The sequence below is a fragment of the Colius striatus genome, chromosome 22 (genome assembly GCF_028858725.1).
Source record: "Colius striatus isolate bColStr4 chromosome 22, bColStr4.1.hap1, whole genome shotgun sequence".
Classification (NCBI taxonomy): domain Eukaryota; kingdom Metazoa; phylum Chordata; class Aves; order Coliiformes; family Coliidae; genus Colius; species Colius striatus.
The window spans coordinates 3,121,079-3,137,634 of NC_084780.1; the positions used below are offsets into that span (position 1 = coordinate 3,121,079).

Genomic DNA, 16,556 nt, shown 5'->3' on the forward strand with positions numbered 1-16,556 from the left:
TCACCCCACCACTTACTATTTCCTGTGGTAAGCCATTTCCTCTCCTGTAAAATGAGTTTCCTTGTGGGAAGCAGCAGCCAGTATTGGCAGAAAGTAAGTCTTGATTGATGGGGCCACTTGCAGCTCTGAAATGATGGCTTTTTGAGTCCATGGTTAACTGAGAAGCTGAGTAAATTAGCCCACACTGTGCTCTTGCATCTGCCAGTAGCCTGCCTGTGCAGCAAGCCAGTGCAGGCAGGAGAGGAGAGAAATGCCATCAGATATCAGCCACTCTGCCCATCACTCAGCCACCAGTGCCAGCCTTTGCACTAATCAGGGTGGGATTGTTCAAGCGTGGCCTGTTCCTCTCTGCCTCCCAGTTACAGTGCTCTCTGCTGAGCTGCCTGGCACTGGGAGCAATGGGAGAGCCCCCAGTTACAGTGCTCTCCGCTGAGCTGCCTGGCACTGGGAGCAATGGGAGAGCTCCCAGTTACAGTGCTCTCCGCTGAGCTGCCTGGCACTGGGAGCAATGGGAGAGCCCCCAGTTACGGTGCTCTCCGCTGAGCTGCCTGGCACTGGGAGCAATGGGAGAGCTCCCAGTTACGGTGCTCTCCGCTGAGCTCCCTGGCACTGGGAGCAACGGGAGAGCCCCCAGTTACGGTGCTCTCCGCTGAGCTGCCTGGCACTGGGAGCAACGGGAGAGCTCCCAGTTACAGTGCTCTCCGCTGAGCTGCCTGGCACTGGGAGCAATGGGAGAGCTCCCAGTTACAGTGCTCTCTGCTGAGCTGCTTGGCACTGGGAGTAATGGGAGAGCTCCCAGTTACGGTGCTCTCCGCTGAGCTGCCTGGCACTGGGAGCAACGGGAGAGCCCCCAGTTACAGTGCTCTCCGCTGAGCTGCCTGGCACTGGGAGCAATGGGAGAGCTCCCAGTTACAGTGCTCTCCACTGAGCTGCCTGGCACTGGGAGCAATGGGAGAGCTCCCAGTTACAGTGCTCTCCGCTGAGCTCCCTGGCACTGGGAGCAATGGGAGAGCTCCCAGTTACAGTTCTCTCCGCTGAGCTGCCTGGCACTGGGAGCAATGGGAGAGCCCATGGGTGCTCCAGCAAAGGCTGCTTAGGCATGAGGGCAGAGAGGGTTCCTGGCATCCTGCTCATTCCAAGCCCATCCCTGGCCTTCTCCTGAACCTTCCCACATGATGCCAGGAGCAGAGACGAGCATGAGCTGGGGCTGGCAGGACCAGATGGGGCCTGTGCTCCTGTATTTGCCTCATGCCCAGGCTGTGCCCCTGCCATGGATGTGCTGCTGGTCCCAGGAGCCCTCTTGGGCTTGCTGGGAGAAGGCAGACCCAGGGCTACTTTGCATCTCTGATTAGCAGTGGAGGATAATTGGCTGGTCTGCAGCAATTACACAGAAAGGCAGCCATTGTGGAGGGCCCTGGTGTGGGGCAGGTGCTGCCAACAACCCAGCTCCCACCAAAACAATCCCCTTCTTGTCTGCTCATAACCAGCCCTGGGGGCATCCTCCCAGCCCTTCCGGGGAAGGGGCTGAGCCCAAGACATAAAGGCTCCATTTTTCCTGGGGAATTGCAGAGCTGGGTGCAGGCAGCTGCCTGGGAGGAGCCCACAGGCATTGCTCATGGCATGGCAGCTGGGTGCTGCCATGGCTGCTCCAGGAAGCCAGGATGCTGCCACTCCTCCCAGCCTCATCCCCAGAAGCAAGGCAGGGTCCTGTGTTTGCCTTCAAGGTGTTGCACAAACAGCAGCCAGGCTGGCTGACCTGCAGGGACAAAGTCTGTCCCTGGGCAGAGCAGCTGCAGAGGTCTCCTCCTCCTCCTGCTGAGCTGTGAAGGAGGAGCCCAGCTCCATCCAGCCCTGGCAGCATCCCCTCCCAGCACACCCAGGAAAACCAGTAAGGTTAGGGACACAGGATTCCCACACAGAGCCAAACCCAGGCTCTGGCTCACTGCAGCCCTGGTGCACACACACCATGGCAGTGCTGATGTTCCCTTTCTCACCCTGCCCCTGGGCCCACCACTTCTCAAAGCACCCAGGCTTCCCTTCCTCCATCCTTTTACAGCTCCTGTCCTGCTGCAGCCCCTTCAGAGCCACACACCCTGGGCAGCAGCGGGGTTAAGCACTGGCTGAGGGGGTCATGGATCAATGCAGACCCCAGGGGAAGGTCAGCACTATCAGCAGCAGCCAAGCTGCTGCTTCTGGGCTCCTGCAAAGGAAAGGGAGCACAAAATTCCAGGAGGTGAGAAAGGTCTTCAGCTGGGGTATCAGGGTCAGGCATGGTGGGACCTGCAGTGTGGCACTGAGTCTTTTTTTGGGGCTGGCAGGGTGGCTCCCCCAGCTGGGATAACTGTGCTGCAGCCATGGCCTTGCCCCAAGTCCTTGGCTTAGGGAAGGGGTTTGCCCAGGGAAGGAGCTGCGGGGGCTGAGGGAGGCAGGAGCAGCCAGAGAGGCTGCTGGGGAGGCTCTAATCCGTTTAGCACTGTTTGCTTTGCCATTTCTAAGGCAGGTGCAGGAGTGTCAGAGGGGAGATGCAGGCAGAGGTGGGCAGAGCAGCAGGACAAGGGCAGCTCTCCTGCTCTGTGGGGTGAGCTAGGAGATGCTTTTCTGATGGGGGGTGTTGCTGCAATTATTGCAGCATCCCTGGGGCTGTTCTGCTGACCAGGAGTGTGTCCTTCCCCCAGCTCCATCCCTGCTTTGCTGGAGAGGAAGGAACAAGGAGATTAAATGGTAGTGAAGACACAGGACAGCACCAAGAAGCTCCAGGCATCTCAGGATGTGCCACATCCCTCAGTCCTTCCTGCCCCAGGCCTGCACCAGCCTCCAGCTCAGCTTGGGCAGTCCAAAACACAAAGGCACAAGCTCCAGGTGGGCACAAGCCCCAGGTAGGTGGGCACAAGCCTCCCTCAGTCCCACACACTCCATAGGGCCCTTGCTGTTCCTTTTGTCTCTTTGGCTTCCCAGGGCAGGTAGTGATTCCTCTGACCACTCCAAATAGTGCAGCCCCAAAATCACAGCTCTATTGCCCCATATGCCTCCAGAACTCCCACCCTGGGAGGAGATATGGGCTGGGGAGGGTGAGCATTGGCTCCTGCCTGCAGCTGGGAGGCCACAGCCCTCCTGCAGTGCCCAGGCTCAGCCTAAGCTGCCTTGCAGAGCCTCAGCTCCCTGCCAGCTGCTTGGGTGCATGGCTGTGCCCTGGGGCTGACGGGATTAGGGAGCTCCAGGGGTTCTGCCAGAGCACCAGGAGCTGGGCAGGGGCTGCCAGAGCACACTGCAGGGCTTGGAGCAGCAGCCTGTGTTTCTCACCAGGTGAGATGATGACAAATATGTACTGCAAAGGCATCAGAGGGGAGAGATGAGCACAGCTGCTTCCAGTCCCCCCCATCTGCAAGCTGTCGTGGCTGGGGTCCCAGCCCTCCCTGCTGCATCCCCGGGGGGGCTGGAGGGACCCTGCATCTGGAGCTGAGAGCAGTTGATCCATGAGGAGTGGCTCTGGGGCTTCCCTGACCCTGTGGTCAGTGTGTGGGGCCAGCAGCCCCCAAGAAGCCCCCCAGGAGCTCTCATGTGGCGGGTGCCTGAGTAGGCTACAAGGGCAATAGTAGGCTAAACGGGGCTGTGTGAGGGTTGGGGTGTGCTGCATCCCACCAGCCCCACGAGGTCACATCTCATGAGCCCCCAGAAGCTCTGACCATGCCAGACCCCTGCACTGCCACTTCACAACAGACCCCAGCTCCCCCAGGAGGTGCAGACAGCCCCCAGGAGCTGCAAGACCCCTGCTGCGAGCACAGGGGGGAACAAATCCACTCAAAATTGCCGGGAGAACCCGAGGAGGATAAGTCCCAGTCGGCATAACGCAGTTGCAATGGCTTTAAATGGGTCAGGCAGCCGCTCAGCCAAAGCAACGTCCCCTCTTTGCAGCAAACCACCACCAGCCCGGGGCTGTGAGACCCCCTGAGCAACCCCATCACCGGCCGGGCACCACCGCCACGGGCTCGGCGTGACAGCAGCGAGCCCCTGCGTCCCATCTGCCACCATCACCCGCGGTGTGCCCGCGGCTGTGTGCCGGTAAAAGCCCTCAGCGCCGCGAGCCCCGGCCAACCCCCCGACGCCGCCTCCGGGAGCCGCACGGCCGTACCTGCGGGGCCGCCGGCGGAGCGGGGCCGGTGGCGGATCGCCCGGGGCTGGCTGTGCACGGCGGCGGGAAGGTCACGGCAGATGGGGAGGAGGGGGGTAAAGATCAGCGAGGAGATTAAGGAGGCATTTTTAGCCGACCAATCGGCGGCTCGCAGCGACGGCTCCTTGGGCGAACGAGGTGAAAACACAACTGCGGGCAGGGATGGGAACAAACGGGGAGCCGAGCAGGGGGGTCCCCAACCTCGCCGAGCTCCCGCCGTGGGCTTTTGGCCCACTCCTTCCCTCTCCCATTGCAGGGGCACCGGGGAACGGGGTGCTTGAGGGGGGCGGCGGGGACACGGCCCCTGTGCCTGCGGTGGGAGCTGCTCCTGCCGCAGTCAGCGCTGTGCACGGGGCACGGAGCAGCCCCGGGCTGTGCGGGGCCACCCCTAAAGGGACACGGCTCCGGTCCCCCCCGTTGTACCCTGCGTGCGGCCACCACGTCCCCACTCCCAGCCGGGGGGGCTGCAGATGGTCCCCAGCCCCTGCCGGGTGATGCGAGCGGCCCCCGTGTGCCTCCAGCCGGCTCTGGAGCCCTTTGCTCGGGCGTGTGAGCGTGGCACAGGGAGCAGCTCCGCGGGCACAGGGAGCAGCTCCGCTGGCCCGCGGCCAGCGCTTTACAGCCCGCTCCAAAGGGCGCTGCAGGGGGACGGGCTGTGCCACGGCTGTGATGCCACAGCTCAGCACCGGGATGTGGCTGTGCACTGGCACATGGCTGAGCACCGGCACACGGCTCAGCACCGGGATGTGGCTGTGCACTGGCACATGGCTGAGCACCCGCACACGGCTCAGCACCGGGATGTGGCTGTGCACTGGCACATGGCTGAGCACCAGCACACGGCTGAGCACCGGGATGTGGCTGTGCACTGGCACACGGCTCAGCACCAGCACACGGCTCAGCACCGGGATGTGGCTGTGCACTGGCACATGGCTGAGCACCCGCACACGGCTCAGCACCGGGATGTGGCTGTGCACTGGCACATGGCTGAGCACCAGCACACGGCTGAGCACCGGGATGTGGCTGTGCACTGGCACACGGCTCAGCACCAGCACACGGCTCAGCACCGGGATGTGGCTGTGCACTGGCACATGGCTGAGCACCGGCACACGGCTCAGCACCGGGATGTGGCTGTGCACTGGCACACGGCTCAGCACCAGCACACGGCTGAGCACCCGCACACGACTGAGCACCAGCACACGGCTCAGCACCGGCATGTGGCTGTGCACTGGCACACGGCTCAGCACCAGCACACGGCTCAGCACCGGGATGTGGCTGTGCACTGGCACATGGCTGAGCACCAGCACACGGCTCAGCACCCGCACACGACTGAGCACCAGCACACGGCTCAGCACCGGGATGTGGCTGTGCACTGGCACATGGCTGAGCACCGGCACACGGCTCAGCACCGGGATGTGGCTGTGCACTGGCACACGGCTCAGCACCAGCACACGGCTGAGCACCCGCACACGACTGAGCACCAGCACACGGCTCAGCACCGGCATGTGGCTGTGCACTGGCACACGGCTCAGCACCAGCACACGGCTCAGCACCGGGATGTGGCTGTGCACTGGCACACGGCTCAGCACCAGCACACGGCTCAGCACCGGGATGTGGCTGTGCACTGGCACATGGCTGAGCACCAGCACACGGCTCAGCACCGGGATGTGGCTGTGCACTGGCACATGGCTGAGCACCAGCACACGGCTCAGCACCCGCACACGACTGAGCACCAGCACACGGCTCAGCACCGGGATGTGGCTGTGCACTGGCACATGGCTGAGCACCAGCACACGGCTCAGCACTGGGATACAGCTGAGCACTGTGCCATGGCAGAGCAGAGCACCGGCACACGGCTGAGCACCGGGATACGGCTGAGCACTGGCACACAGCTGAGCACCAGCACACTGCTGAGCACTGTGCCACAGCTGAGCACCAGCACACTGCTCAGCACCGGCACACACCTGAGCACCGGGATATGGCTGAGCACTGGCACATGGCTGAGCATGGTGCCACGGCTGAGCACTGGCACACGGCTGGGCATCAGCACACGACTGAGCACTGGGCCATGGCTGATCACCAGCACAAAGCTGAGCACCAGGCCACAGCAAAGCACAGGCACACGCTGAGCGTTGGGCCACAGCAAAGCACCAGCACAAAGCTGAGCACCAGGCCACAGCAAAGCGCCGGCACACGGCTGAGCATGGTGCCACAGCAAAGCACCAGGCCATGGTTGAGCACCAGCACACGGCTGGGCATCAGCACACGGCTGGGCATCAGCACAAAGCTGAGCACCAGGCCACAGCAAAGCACCGGCACACGCTGAGCATGGTGCACGGCTGAGCACCAGCACGAAGCTGAGCACTGGCACACACTGAGCACGGTGCCACAGCAAAGCACCGGGCCATGGCTGAGCACCGGCACACGGGCTCCCCGCCACGCCCCCATCCCCGCAGTGTGCAATCCCTCCCCATCGGCTGCGGGTGCCCGGCGCGAAGCGGGGCGGAGGGAGCGGTGTCCCCCGGGCGCGGGGCGGAGGGAGCGGTGTCCCCCGGGCGCGGGGCGAAGGGAGCGGTGTCCCCCGGGAGCGGGGCGAGGGAGCGGTGTCCCCCCGGGCGCGGGGCGGAGGGAGCGGTGTCCCCCCGGGCGCGGGGCGAAGGGAGCGGTGTCCCCCGGGCGCGGGGCGGAGGGAGCGGTGTCCCCCCGGGCGCGGGGCCGAGGGAGCGGTGTCCCCCGGGCGCGGGGCGAAGGGAGCGGTGTCCCCCGGGCGCGGGGCGGAGGGAGCGGTGTCCCCCCGGGCGCGGGGCGAAGGGAGCGGTGTCCCCCCGGGCGCGGGGCGGAGGGAGCGGTGTCCCCCGGGCGCGGGGCGGAGGGAGCGGTGTCCCCCCGGGCGCGGGGCGAAGGGAGCGGTGTCCCCCCGGGAGCGGGGCGAGGGAGCGGTGTCCCCCGGGCGCGGGGCGAAGGGAGCGGTGTCCCCCCGGGCGCGGGGCGAAGGGAGCGGTGTCCCCCCGGGCGCGGGGCGGAGGGAGCGGTGTCCCCCGGGCGCGGGCGGGGGGCGGGAGAGCCGCGAGCTCCGCTCAGGCAGCGCGGCGGCCACCCGCGCCGCCAGGGGGCCTTCGGGAGGCCGGAAGAGGCCGCGCGGCGCACGCGCGCTCCTTTCCGGTCGTGGGCCCGCGGCAGCCGCCACGGTGAGGCCGCGCTCCGGGCCCGTATCGCTTCGGCATCGGCGCCATCGCGGGGCGCCGGCGCGGGGCCGTTGCGGGGCTGTGGCGGGGAGCCCCGTCCCGCTTCCCCCGCGGCGGCATTCCGGGGATGGGCGGGATGCAGGCCCGGGTTTGCGGGGCGGGAGAGAGCGGGGTCGGTAGGCCGCGGGCAGGGCGCGTTACCGGGCTGGGGGCGCCGCGCCGGCTGCGCCAGTGTCCCGCCGGGCTGCAGAGACGAACCGCGGCGGCAGCCTCACTGAGCTCCCAGCCGTGCCGCCGGGGCCTTCCGCTGCGTGTGGAGGGAGGGTTCGGGCTGCCGCGGGCGCTACGGGTGGTGACGGTGCCTTGGTCAGTGCTGGGAGCTCTGCGGGGCCTGCTGCTCGGCTCAGACCGGCCCGGGCCCGGCGTGTTAGGACGTGAGGCCCGGTGCCGGCTGTACCCTCGCTGCAGTGCTGAGGGGCGCTGCCAGGCCCCGCTCCCAGCCCTGCGAGGGCAGGGGGAGAGGCTTCCGCGGCTAAATGGGGATGAAGCACAGCAGCACGAGCCCCTGGCACTGGTGGGAGAGCCAAAGCACGCCGTCCCCTGTGCTGCCTCGCAGCACGTGTGGCTGGTTTTGTCTAACATCAGATCCTTCCCAGGCTGTAATATGGTCTGTGAGTTCATGTTGTAATGACCAAAAGTTTGGACTGTTCAGTTTTCCTTCACGGGAGAGCAGGGGAAGGGATGCTCAGCAGCTCAGGTGGTGAAAAGTAGTTCAGGAAGCTTTTACAGGAGCCAGTACTCTGGGGGCTGTTATTTAAGTGTTGGGCTTTTAATACAAATGAGACCTGTTGTAATTTTGTTATTTCTGGGAGGTGCTGGAGAGAATCCAGAGGCTGAGCTACCAGGCTGGGAAAGGATTTGGAGCTGAGGGATCTGGGGCTGTTCAGCCTGGAGAAAAGGAGGCTCAGGGGAGACCTTCTCACTCTCTACAGCTACCTGAAAGGCAGCTGGAGCCAGATGGGGGTGGGTCTGTTCTCCCTGATAACAGGCAACAGAACAAGAGGAAACAGCCTCAAGTTGCCCCAGGGGAGGTTGAGGCTGGATATGGGGAGGAATCTCTTTGGTGCCAGGGCTGTCAGGCATTGGAAGGGGCTGCCCAGGGAGCTGCTGGAGTCACCGTCCCTGGAGGGGCTTCAGAGCTGGGTGGGTGTTGCACTGAGGGCAATGGGTTGGTGGCTGATAGGGCTGGGACAGAGGCTGCACTCCATGAGCTGAAAGGTCTCTGAAACCATTCTGTGATTCTCTTCACCATCTGCCACTTATCTCTTGATTAGATGTTGATGCCCAAGAAGAACCGAATTGCTATCTATGAACTCCTTTTTAAGGAGGGAGTAATGGTGGCCAAGAAAGATGTCCACATGCCAAAGCACCCTGAGCTTGTTGACAAGAATGTGCCCAACCTCCACGTCATGAAAGCCATGCAGGTACAGAGCCAGGGTGGGCTGTGAGGGCTGGGCTGCTGCTGGGATCAGGGCACAGGAGATTGTGAATGAACATCAGCTGTTGTCAAATAAACCTTGTCAGGCATTACTTTGCATTTACCATTTCTTTCCTGTTGTTATTTTCCCACTTTCCTGTTGTTTTTGCTTGGATATGGCATTCCCCACAGGCTGTAGGTTGTTCTTTTGCAGATCCACATCTCCAGGTCTGTTCTTGAAGCTGAGGTCTGAGTGTGGTAGACTTGTGTTTTCTCACAGAAGGGGAATGATGCTGGAACTGTCCCCTGTGCATGGGAACTTTTAATCTGTATCTCACTTTTTATTCCACACACAGCCCTGGGAAGCAATTGTGTTCCTAAAAACATCACAGAGGTGGGGGTTGGAAGGGACCTTTAGAGCTCATCCAGCCCAAATCCCTGCAGAAGCAGCTCCCACCTAGATCAGGTCACACAGGAACGTGTCCAGGTGGGTCTTGAAGCCCTCCAAGGAAGGAGCCTCCACACCTTCCCTGTAAAACATCCAGTGAGGGAGCGCTGGCAGGGGCTGCCCAGAGGGGCTGTGGAGTCTCCTCTGGAGACATTCAAACCCAGCTGGATGAGTCCCTGTGTGCCCTGCTCTAGGTGCTGCTGCTCTGGCAGGGGGGTTGCACTGGATGAGCTTTGTAGGCCCCTTCCAGCCCTTGAGATTCTGTGATAAGATTCTGTGAGGGGATTGATCAGAGATCCTGAATGATGGTAAGGATCATACATGAAGTAACTTGAGAATTGTCTCCCTAGTCTCTGAAATCCCGTGGTTATGTGAAAGAGCAGTTTGCCTGGAGGCATTTCTACTGGTACCTGACCAACGAGGGCATCCAGTACCTGCGGGATTACCTCCACCTGCCCCCTGAGATCGTCCCTGCCACCCTGCGCCGGAGCCGCCCCGAGACCGGCAGACCACGGCCCAAGGGTGAGCGGGGCTGGGACTCAGCAGGAGGGAGAAGGGAGTGAGAGTCAGCCTGTTATGTTAGCACAGGTGTGCTGGACAGTCACCTGCATCTTCCAGAGCAGAGTGCTGTGAGTTGCTGTGGGGTATATTTCATGTATAAACGTTAATAGATGAAGGAGATGTGTATAGGTTGTATTGCTTTTGTGCTTTGTGGTGGCTTGAGTTGGAGAGGGCTGAAGCAAGCTGTGAGACTGACTGGGAAGACTGCTTAGTGTGGGACTTGGTTTGCTCTGGTAGCCCAAGTTACAGGAATTACTGAGATAAGGTGTGCTGAAACCCCGGGCTGTGGGTCAAGGTACCAGTTGGTGCCCAGACATGGCTGAGGTCTGAGACAGGATGTCTCTGGCTGGCAGGGCTTTAAAAAACCCTGCTCCTGTCTTTTGGGGAGAGCCTACAGCAGTTACCACAGTTTTCTGTCGGTTCTGTATGTGTTGCTGGTCCAGTCAAGCAGGTCCAGAGGACCCTGTCTCTGGCTGAGCTATCCTGAGAAGAACCACCTGGGAGGATGAATGGCCTTGGCTAGGATTGCCAAGAGGGAACAAAATTGGGCTGTAGCACCTGGGCACAGGATTTGAGGGCTCAAAGCAAAAGCCAAACCTGGATGCTGGTTGTGCTTCATGTAGGGGTTCATGTGGTACCTGTGGTCAAGGTGGATATCCACACTCAGGTTTTATCACATGCACCTGACATGCTGTTAGGCAAGGCAGATGGTTAAAGCTATCTTCACTTATTTAAAGATGAACATCAAATCCTTGTTATGTGTTGGGTTTGTAGTTCTGAATGTTTTTCTTGGTGGGTTTTCTGAATGAAGTTTGGGTTGCAGACCTGCCTCTCCAGTCCACACAAGGCAGAAGCTGCACTTTTTCCATGTGGGTGCTTTGTCTTGGCTTGCAGATGGCTTGTGAACCATTTTGATAACCATTTGTGGTGAGCAAAGCCATGTCATAGTATGGTATAAACAAACTTGAGGTGAATCTGCTGAAGCCACCACTGTCTTTGGTTTGGTTCTGAGAAGGTTACTGTGTTCCAGGGTGAGAATTCAGAATAGGAGGAATGGTTACATTGCTTGTAGGCATTGAGAAGTGCTGTGTGAAACCCCTTCTGCTTACTTTTCCTGGTTCCTTGTCCAGTAGTAGAGATACCACAGTGCAGAATATGGATTGTAAAATTTCCCAGGAGGTCTCTGGGGAGCTGAAAACTGGAAACTTAAAGGAGAGAGAAGGGTACTGCAGCTGTGGTTGGCAGAGCAGCATTGAAAGGTCTCTAGGAACAAGAAGTGTTTTTCCTCCTTTGAGGCAGAAGGTGATGGATCTTCTGCCTTGTGTAGAGTTGTCTCTTGTGTTTACCAGCAATAATGCTGTAGGATCTCATCTTGCCCTTAAAACAGGACTTGCTCTGTGATAGAGAAGTCCTGCATGACAAAGCTCTTTTTGGAAGATGGTAGGAGTCTCCTGCTCCTGTTTTTGAGCTACATCTTACCCCCAAGTACTGGGCATTGGCACTGGGGATGGAGGCTGTGAGCAGGGGCTGCTGAGAACTTCACCTGCATGACCTGCAACTTGGTTTTTAGCCTAACAAAACTGTAGCATTGTCTGCTTCAAAGGAAAGAATTGCCTTGAAACTGGGGAAATGATGGTTTCTTTGATCTCTTGAGTAGCTTTGGATGTCACCAGTTTTATTCTTCAGAAGCTGTGTTTATCCCTTCCCAGTGCAGTGCTGCTGACCTCATTCAGGCTGCAGCTTGGCAGGGTTAGCTGGAAGGACTGTACAAATTGTGCTGTTGCTCTGTAGATTACCTGCCTTAGGCTGCAGCAGAGAAGGACTTGCAGAGGTGTGAGTGGGTGGTGATGCAGGATCCAAGTTAATGGGCCTTGCTTGACCTCTGGGGTTTTGGGGGCCATTTCTGGTACTTTGATGCAGTGCTGCTGATGTTCCCAGGAAGGCTGAGTACAAAAGCTGCAACAGTCTAAAGTAGGTTTTAGACCACTCTGTATTGAATGTTTGCAGTTTGTGTCTCTGTTACAGATGGAATTGAACTGTTAGAAATGAAGGATGGACAGAGCTGATGTTTTAGAAACCAAATCCATTGTTTTGGGAACGTGCTGTAACAGTTTAAGCTGACAGAAAGGACAGATAATAGAAGCAGAAGAGCTGTAGGATAAGCTAATCTGTTGGCACTGAGTAGTGCAATAAAAGCATCTGTGATAAGAACTGCTTTTTGCATCAGAAAACTAGTGCCTAGAGTATAAATTGAGCCTGTAGCAGTGACCATTTGTGTTTCTTGCAGCACATTCAAGACCTGCAACTAACCTGTGGTGTGTCAGGCAGCAGCTGCCCTTAAATGTGTCATGGTGCCTTGGCCTGGTTCTGTGGCAGTTGTGATGCTCTGAGGGAACCCTGTAAGAGTGGTGCAGAGGGCTGGCAGTTCTGCCTCATCCATTTCTTCCCTGCAAGTGTTCAGTCTGATATTAATCTGATGTTACATAGATAATCTGCTCTTATTTTCCTTAATCTGTTCCATTGAGGGGGATTTGTGACACTGATAGTGTAGCTGTGTTTCAGGTTGGGGTCAGAACGTCATGCAGGCTGTGACTTAGGCCTGACGAGCTTGTTCATAGCTGACAGAGTCCCTCTATTCTGATTTCATTATCATTCTTTTTTCACTCTTGTGTGAAGGCCACAAGACTGTTGATGGTGCTGTAAATTCATTTACATCTGATTTAACTTGAGCTCAAGCACAAGCTGCTGCACTTCAACAAACTTCACCCATTAAGGGAAGCTTGTCCTATTACATCACATTTTTGTTCAGGTGTGTATACACTATGAGCTCTGCTGGTAGATGGAATGCAATGCTTGACTAGGGAGGGCTTTTTCCCCCTTGAGGTGCAGGGGTGAGCCATGCAGTGGGTTGTTTGTGTCCTGCTGAGCAATGTATTTGATGCCACTGCCTTTCCTCGCAGGTCTGGAGGGCGAACGCCCCGCGCGTCTCACTCGGGGAGAGGCTGACAGGGACACGTACAGACGCAGCGCTGTTCCACGTGAGTGTCTGGCCTCTTGCTGCATGGGTGTTGGGCTGACCTTGCTCTTTGTGCAGCTTATCTCTGTGGGAGAATTGTCTTCAGTGTTGGCCTCCTTTCAAGAAGACAAGGGGGGAAAAAATCAGCCTCTTGGTGTAGCTTAGGCATTTGCACACCACAGTTCACCTGTATCTGGTTGTGGGTTAGGAGTCTTTTCTTGATTTAGTCAAACTGGACTGTGGGGCTTTCTCTGGGGTGGGTGCAGTAGCTTTCTAACAGTCATAGAATCACAGAATGGTAGGGATTGGAGAAGGGACCTGTAGAGATCCAACCCCCTGCCAAAGCAGCTCCGCCTAGGTCAGATCACACAGGAACAGGTCGAGGCAGGTTTAGAAACCTTCTGTGAAGGAGCCTCCACACCCTCCCTGGGCAGCCTGGGCCAGGGCTCCCTCAGCTCAGCACTGAAAGAGTTTTGTTTTATGTTTCAATGGAACTTGTGTTGCAGCTGATGTCCATCAGCCCTTGTGCTGTCACTGGACACAACAGGAACAAGTGCTGCCCCAACCTCCTGACACCCACCCACCCTTTAGATATTTTTAACTATTAGTGAGATACCCCCTCAGTCTCTTCTCCAGGCTGAACAGCCCCAGGTCCCACAGCCTTTCCTCACAAGGAAGATGCTCCAGTCCCCTCAGCATCTTGGTGTCTGTGCACTGGCCTCTCTCCAGCAGTTCCCTGTCCCTCTGTAGTTGGGGAACTCAGAACTGGACACAATAATAGCTATTTAATTTTGCTGTGTTTCACCTCAGTTCTAGTTATCTTTGGTTCCAAGCAGGAGCTCTCTGCTTGGGGAGTGCATTCTTTGGTTAATAACTCATTTTTCTCTCTCTTCAGCTGGTGCTGACAAGAAGGCTGAGGCTGGTGCTGGAGCAGCCACTGAATTCCAGTTTGTGAGTATTTACATTTGAGATTTGCATCTTTTGTTAAAGCTTTGGTTAGGAGAAAGTAGACAGGTCCCCTCTGCATGCACACTGGTGTGGTGCTGCTCAGGTACTCCAGGGGGGTTAGGGGTTTGGCTCTGATTGTGTCAGAGAGGCTGGAAACTGATAACCTTTTGTCCCCAGCACTTTGCATTCCTCTCAGGGAAACCACCCCATTGCCTCAGGGAGAGACAGTGTCGCATCTGAGAAGCAAACTGAGCTCTGGAGGAAATGCATGACTTTATGCTGCAGAGATAGAAGAAGTTTAGACATCATCCACAGGGCTGAGTTGATTTAGCCTAGCCTGTAGCTAGTCTCAGATCAGTTAGGCTGTGCTTGGAGCCAGGGGATGCTTATCGAAGTGATGTAAAGCTGAGGAGAGATGGTTGGTTTGCCCTTTTATGATGCTGATGGTTCTTGCTGCTGTCACTTCCTTAATACAGTGACACCTAATGCTCTTCCTTTTCTCTTGCAGAGAGGTGGATTTGGTCGTGGACGTGGTCAGCCTCCTCAGTAGAACTTCCTGCTCATGTTTTGTGTATAATAAAATAGGTGAAAATGCCACCTGGGTTGCATCACTGTATCTCATTTAAGTGCATGAATCCAGAGCTCACAAAGGTGACTCAAAACTTTGGCATGGGTAACAACAGGAGTGGAATAATTTGAGATCAGAGGCAGGCCATAGGAAGGAACTTTAAGGGTTTGGTGGTTGCTGATGTAGGGTGTTGCCAGTGTGTAGAGGTGACTCTTAATGAGGAGCTTTGGTTCATGACAGTGCAGAAGCACTGCAGGCAGTTTTCCTGCTCCTCCCAGGAAGACACTCAGACCTAGTAATGCAGTAAAACTGGGCTCTGAAACAATTCTGTCTTGCAGACAGAAAATCCAGCAAGTTCAGCTGTGTTTGCCTTGTGAATTGGACACAACCAGTGCGGGCAGGTGCTGAAATCACTGGGTTCATTAACTGTGGCTTAAAGATGGGTGGTGGTTGTTGTAGGGGTCTGCTGCAGCCTACCAGCAGGTGTCACCCGCCAGCTAACGATGGACGCTGCTAACTGGGACTGGGTTTCTGTAGCATGACAAACGGTATCGTGTTGCAGGCAGCCTTAGTATCACAGGCTTTCTGGAGGCTAACCCAGGGGAAGGGAGTTCCTTCCAGTCCTCGTTTGGAGTGAGGGCATGAGATGATAGTTTTTAATTTGCTTTGAAGGAAATGGCACTGTAGGGAGAGACGAGGTGTTTCAGGTCTTTGTTTTAACTGATCCTTCTGGTGAAGTTTGTAGGTTGCAGTTTAGCTAAACATGATCCAAACTAAGCTGCTGAAACCCAGGTGGCTGGATTTAGCCTGAATGCACTTTACAACCAAGCTCTTCCTGGGAACATACATTAAAAGCTCTTTTTTTTCCCATCTTTGCTAGGGAGCTGCTGGGTTCTCCAGGTCTTGTGGAGCTTTCTGCTTGACTTTCTCCTGATTTTATCCTACAGTGTAAGGATAGTGTTTACATTTGCTACTCAATGTACAGTAGTGATTGGGAAGCAGAGTTGTGTTCAACAATATTCCACTTCATACAAACATAAGCAACCACTTGGACTACTTCAGTGTGTGGCAACTGGTATGAAATGGTAAATACTTTCTTCTAACAGAATATTTGACTTCCTAATAGGAACATTGAAAGGGAAGATCCAAATTAGCAAGTAAAACTGCTTTTGTTTTGGAGTGAAGCATCCCAATCCCAATACCTTCTTCCACAAGGGAAGTATTACCCCCACATATGTAATCTCTGCTGCTCTTGTAACCTGACCATCTGTCCAGCCTGTGCTGGGAGCTCTGTGGGCTCTGTCCTCATCTTCTCAAAGCTTCACAGTGTTCAGCCACAGGAGCTGCTGCTGAGGATCTGAGAGGCAGGGCTGTTAACTGTCCCCTTGGATGGGGGCCTCCATGAGTGCTCTCACACCTGGCAAAGAGCCTTTTGTTCAGCAAATAGATGGAGTCAGAAGGTTATTAAAGGCTCCTTGGCTTACCCTCAATTCCCAGCTGATGCAAAAGGAGGGGCTGTGATGTGGGGGGCTGTGAGGTGGTGGCACCCCTCTACCTGCCACTGGCTGCACAAACAAGCCAAGCCCATGGTGTGGGAAGAGCACGGGTGTCTTTGCAGTGTGGTGATGCTGATGCCAACGCCTCCGGGGGTGCAGTTTGGGGGCAACCCGGTGAAATCGCATGAGGCTGTAGCCAAAAAACTCCCTCAAAAAGCCCGTGAGTGGGTGCAGTATTGCCCTCCCCCCCGCAGTGAGGTGTCTCGCTGCTGGTGCCTGTCCGCCCGAGACCCCTCGCACGGCGCCGTGCCCCCGCCCGCCGCGCTCCGCTTTGTTCCGCTGCCGCCCGTGGGGTACAAAGAGCCCCCCGCGCTGCGCCACTGGCGTACGCCGCCCCCTCCCTGCGCACGGCGCCCGTCCTTCCCTCCGCGCCGCCTGCGCATTTTGCGTAGAGCCGCTGTCAAAGCAGAGCCATGTGCGCGGCGGCCGCCGCGGGTCGGGCCCTGCCCCCGCCGCCGTTTGCGTAGCGGCCGGCTCGTCCCAGCACGCAGCCGCACGGCGGCTTACGGACGGGAGCCTTATTCTCGAAGGCGGGCTGCGCCGCTGGCGCAGAGGGCTCGGCGTGAGGCGGAGGCGTGGTGGCGGCGTCTGCGCGGGGAAGGGGGGGGGAGGGATTCTGGAAAGCGGGCTGC

The 16,556-nt window shown here is 57.7% G+C and overlaps 1 protein-coding gene across 1 annotated transcript; it reads left to right on the forward strand.

The window, feature by feature from the left end:
- The first annotated feature begins 7,244 nt into the window (after positions 1-7,244).
- RPS10 (ribosomal protein S10) lies at positions 7,245-14,397 on the forward strand. The gene is made up of 6 exons (XM_062013841.1): positions 7,245-7,353; positions 8,685-8,834; positions 9,626-9,797; positions 12,797-12,874; positions 13,748-13,803; positions 14,309-14,397. Exons 2-6 carry the CDS (start codon positions 8,685-8,687, stop codon positions 14,348-14,350), a joined length of 498 nt encoding a protein of 165 aa, XP_061869825.1. The 5' UTR covers positions 7,245-7,353; the 3' UTR covers positions 14,351-14,397.
- Positions 14,398-16,556: the final 2,159 nt, after the last annotated feature.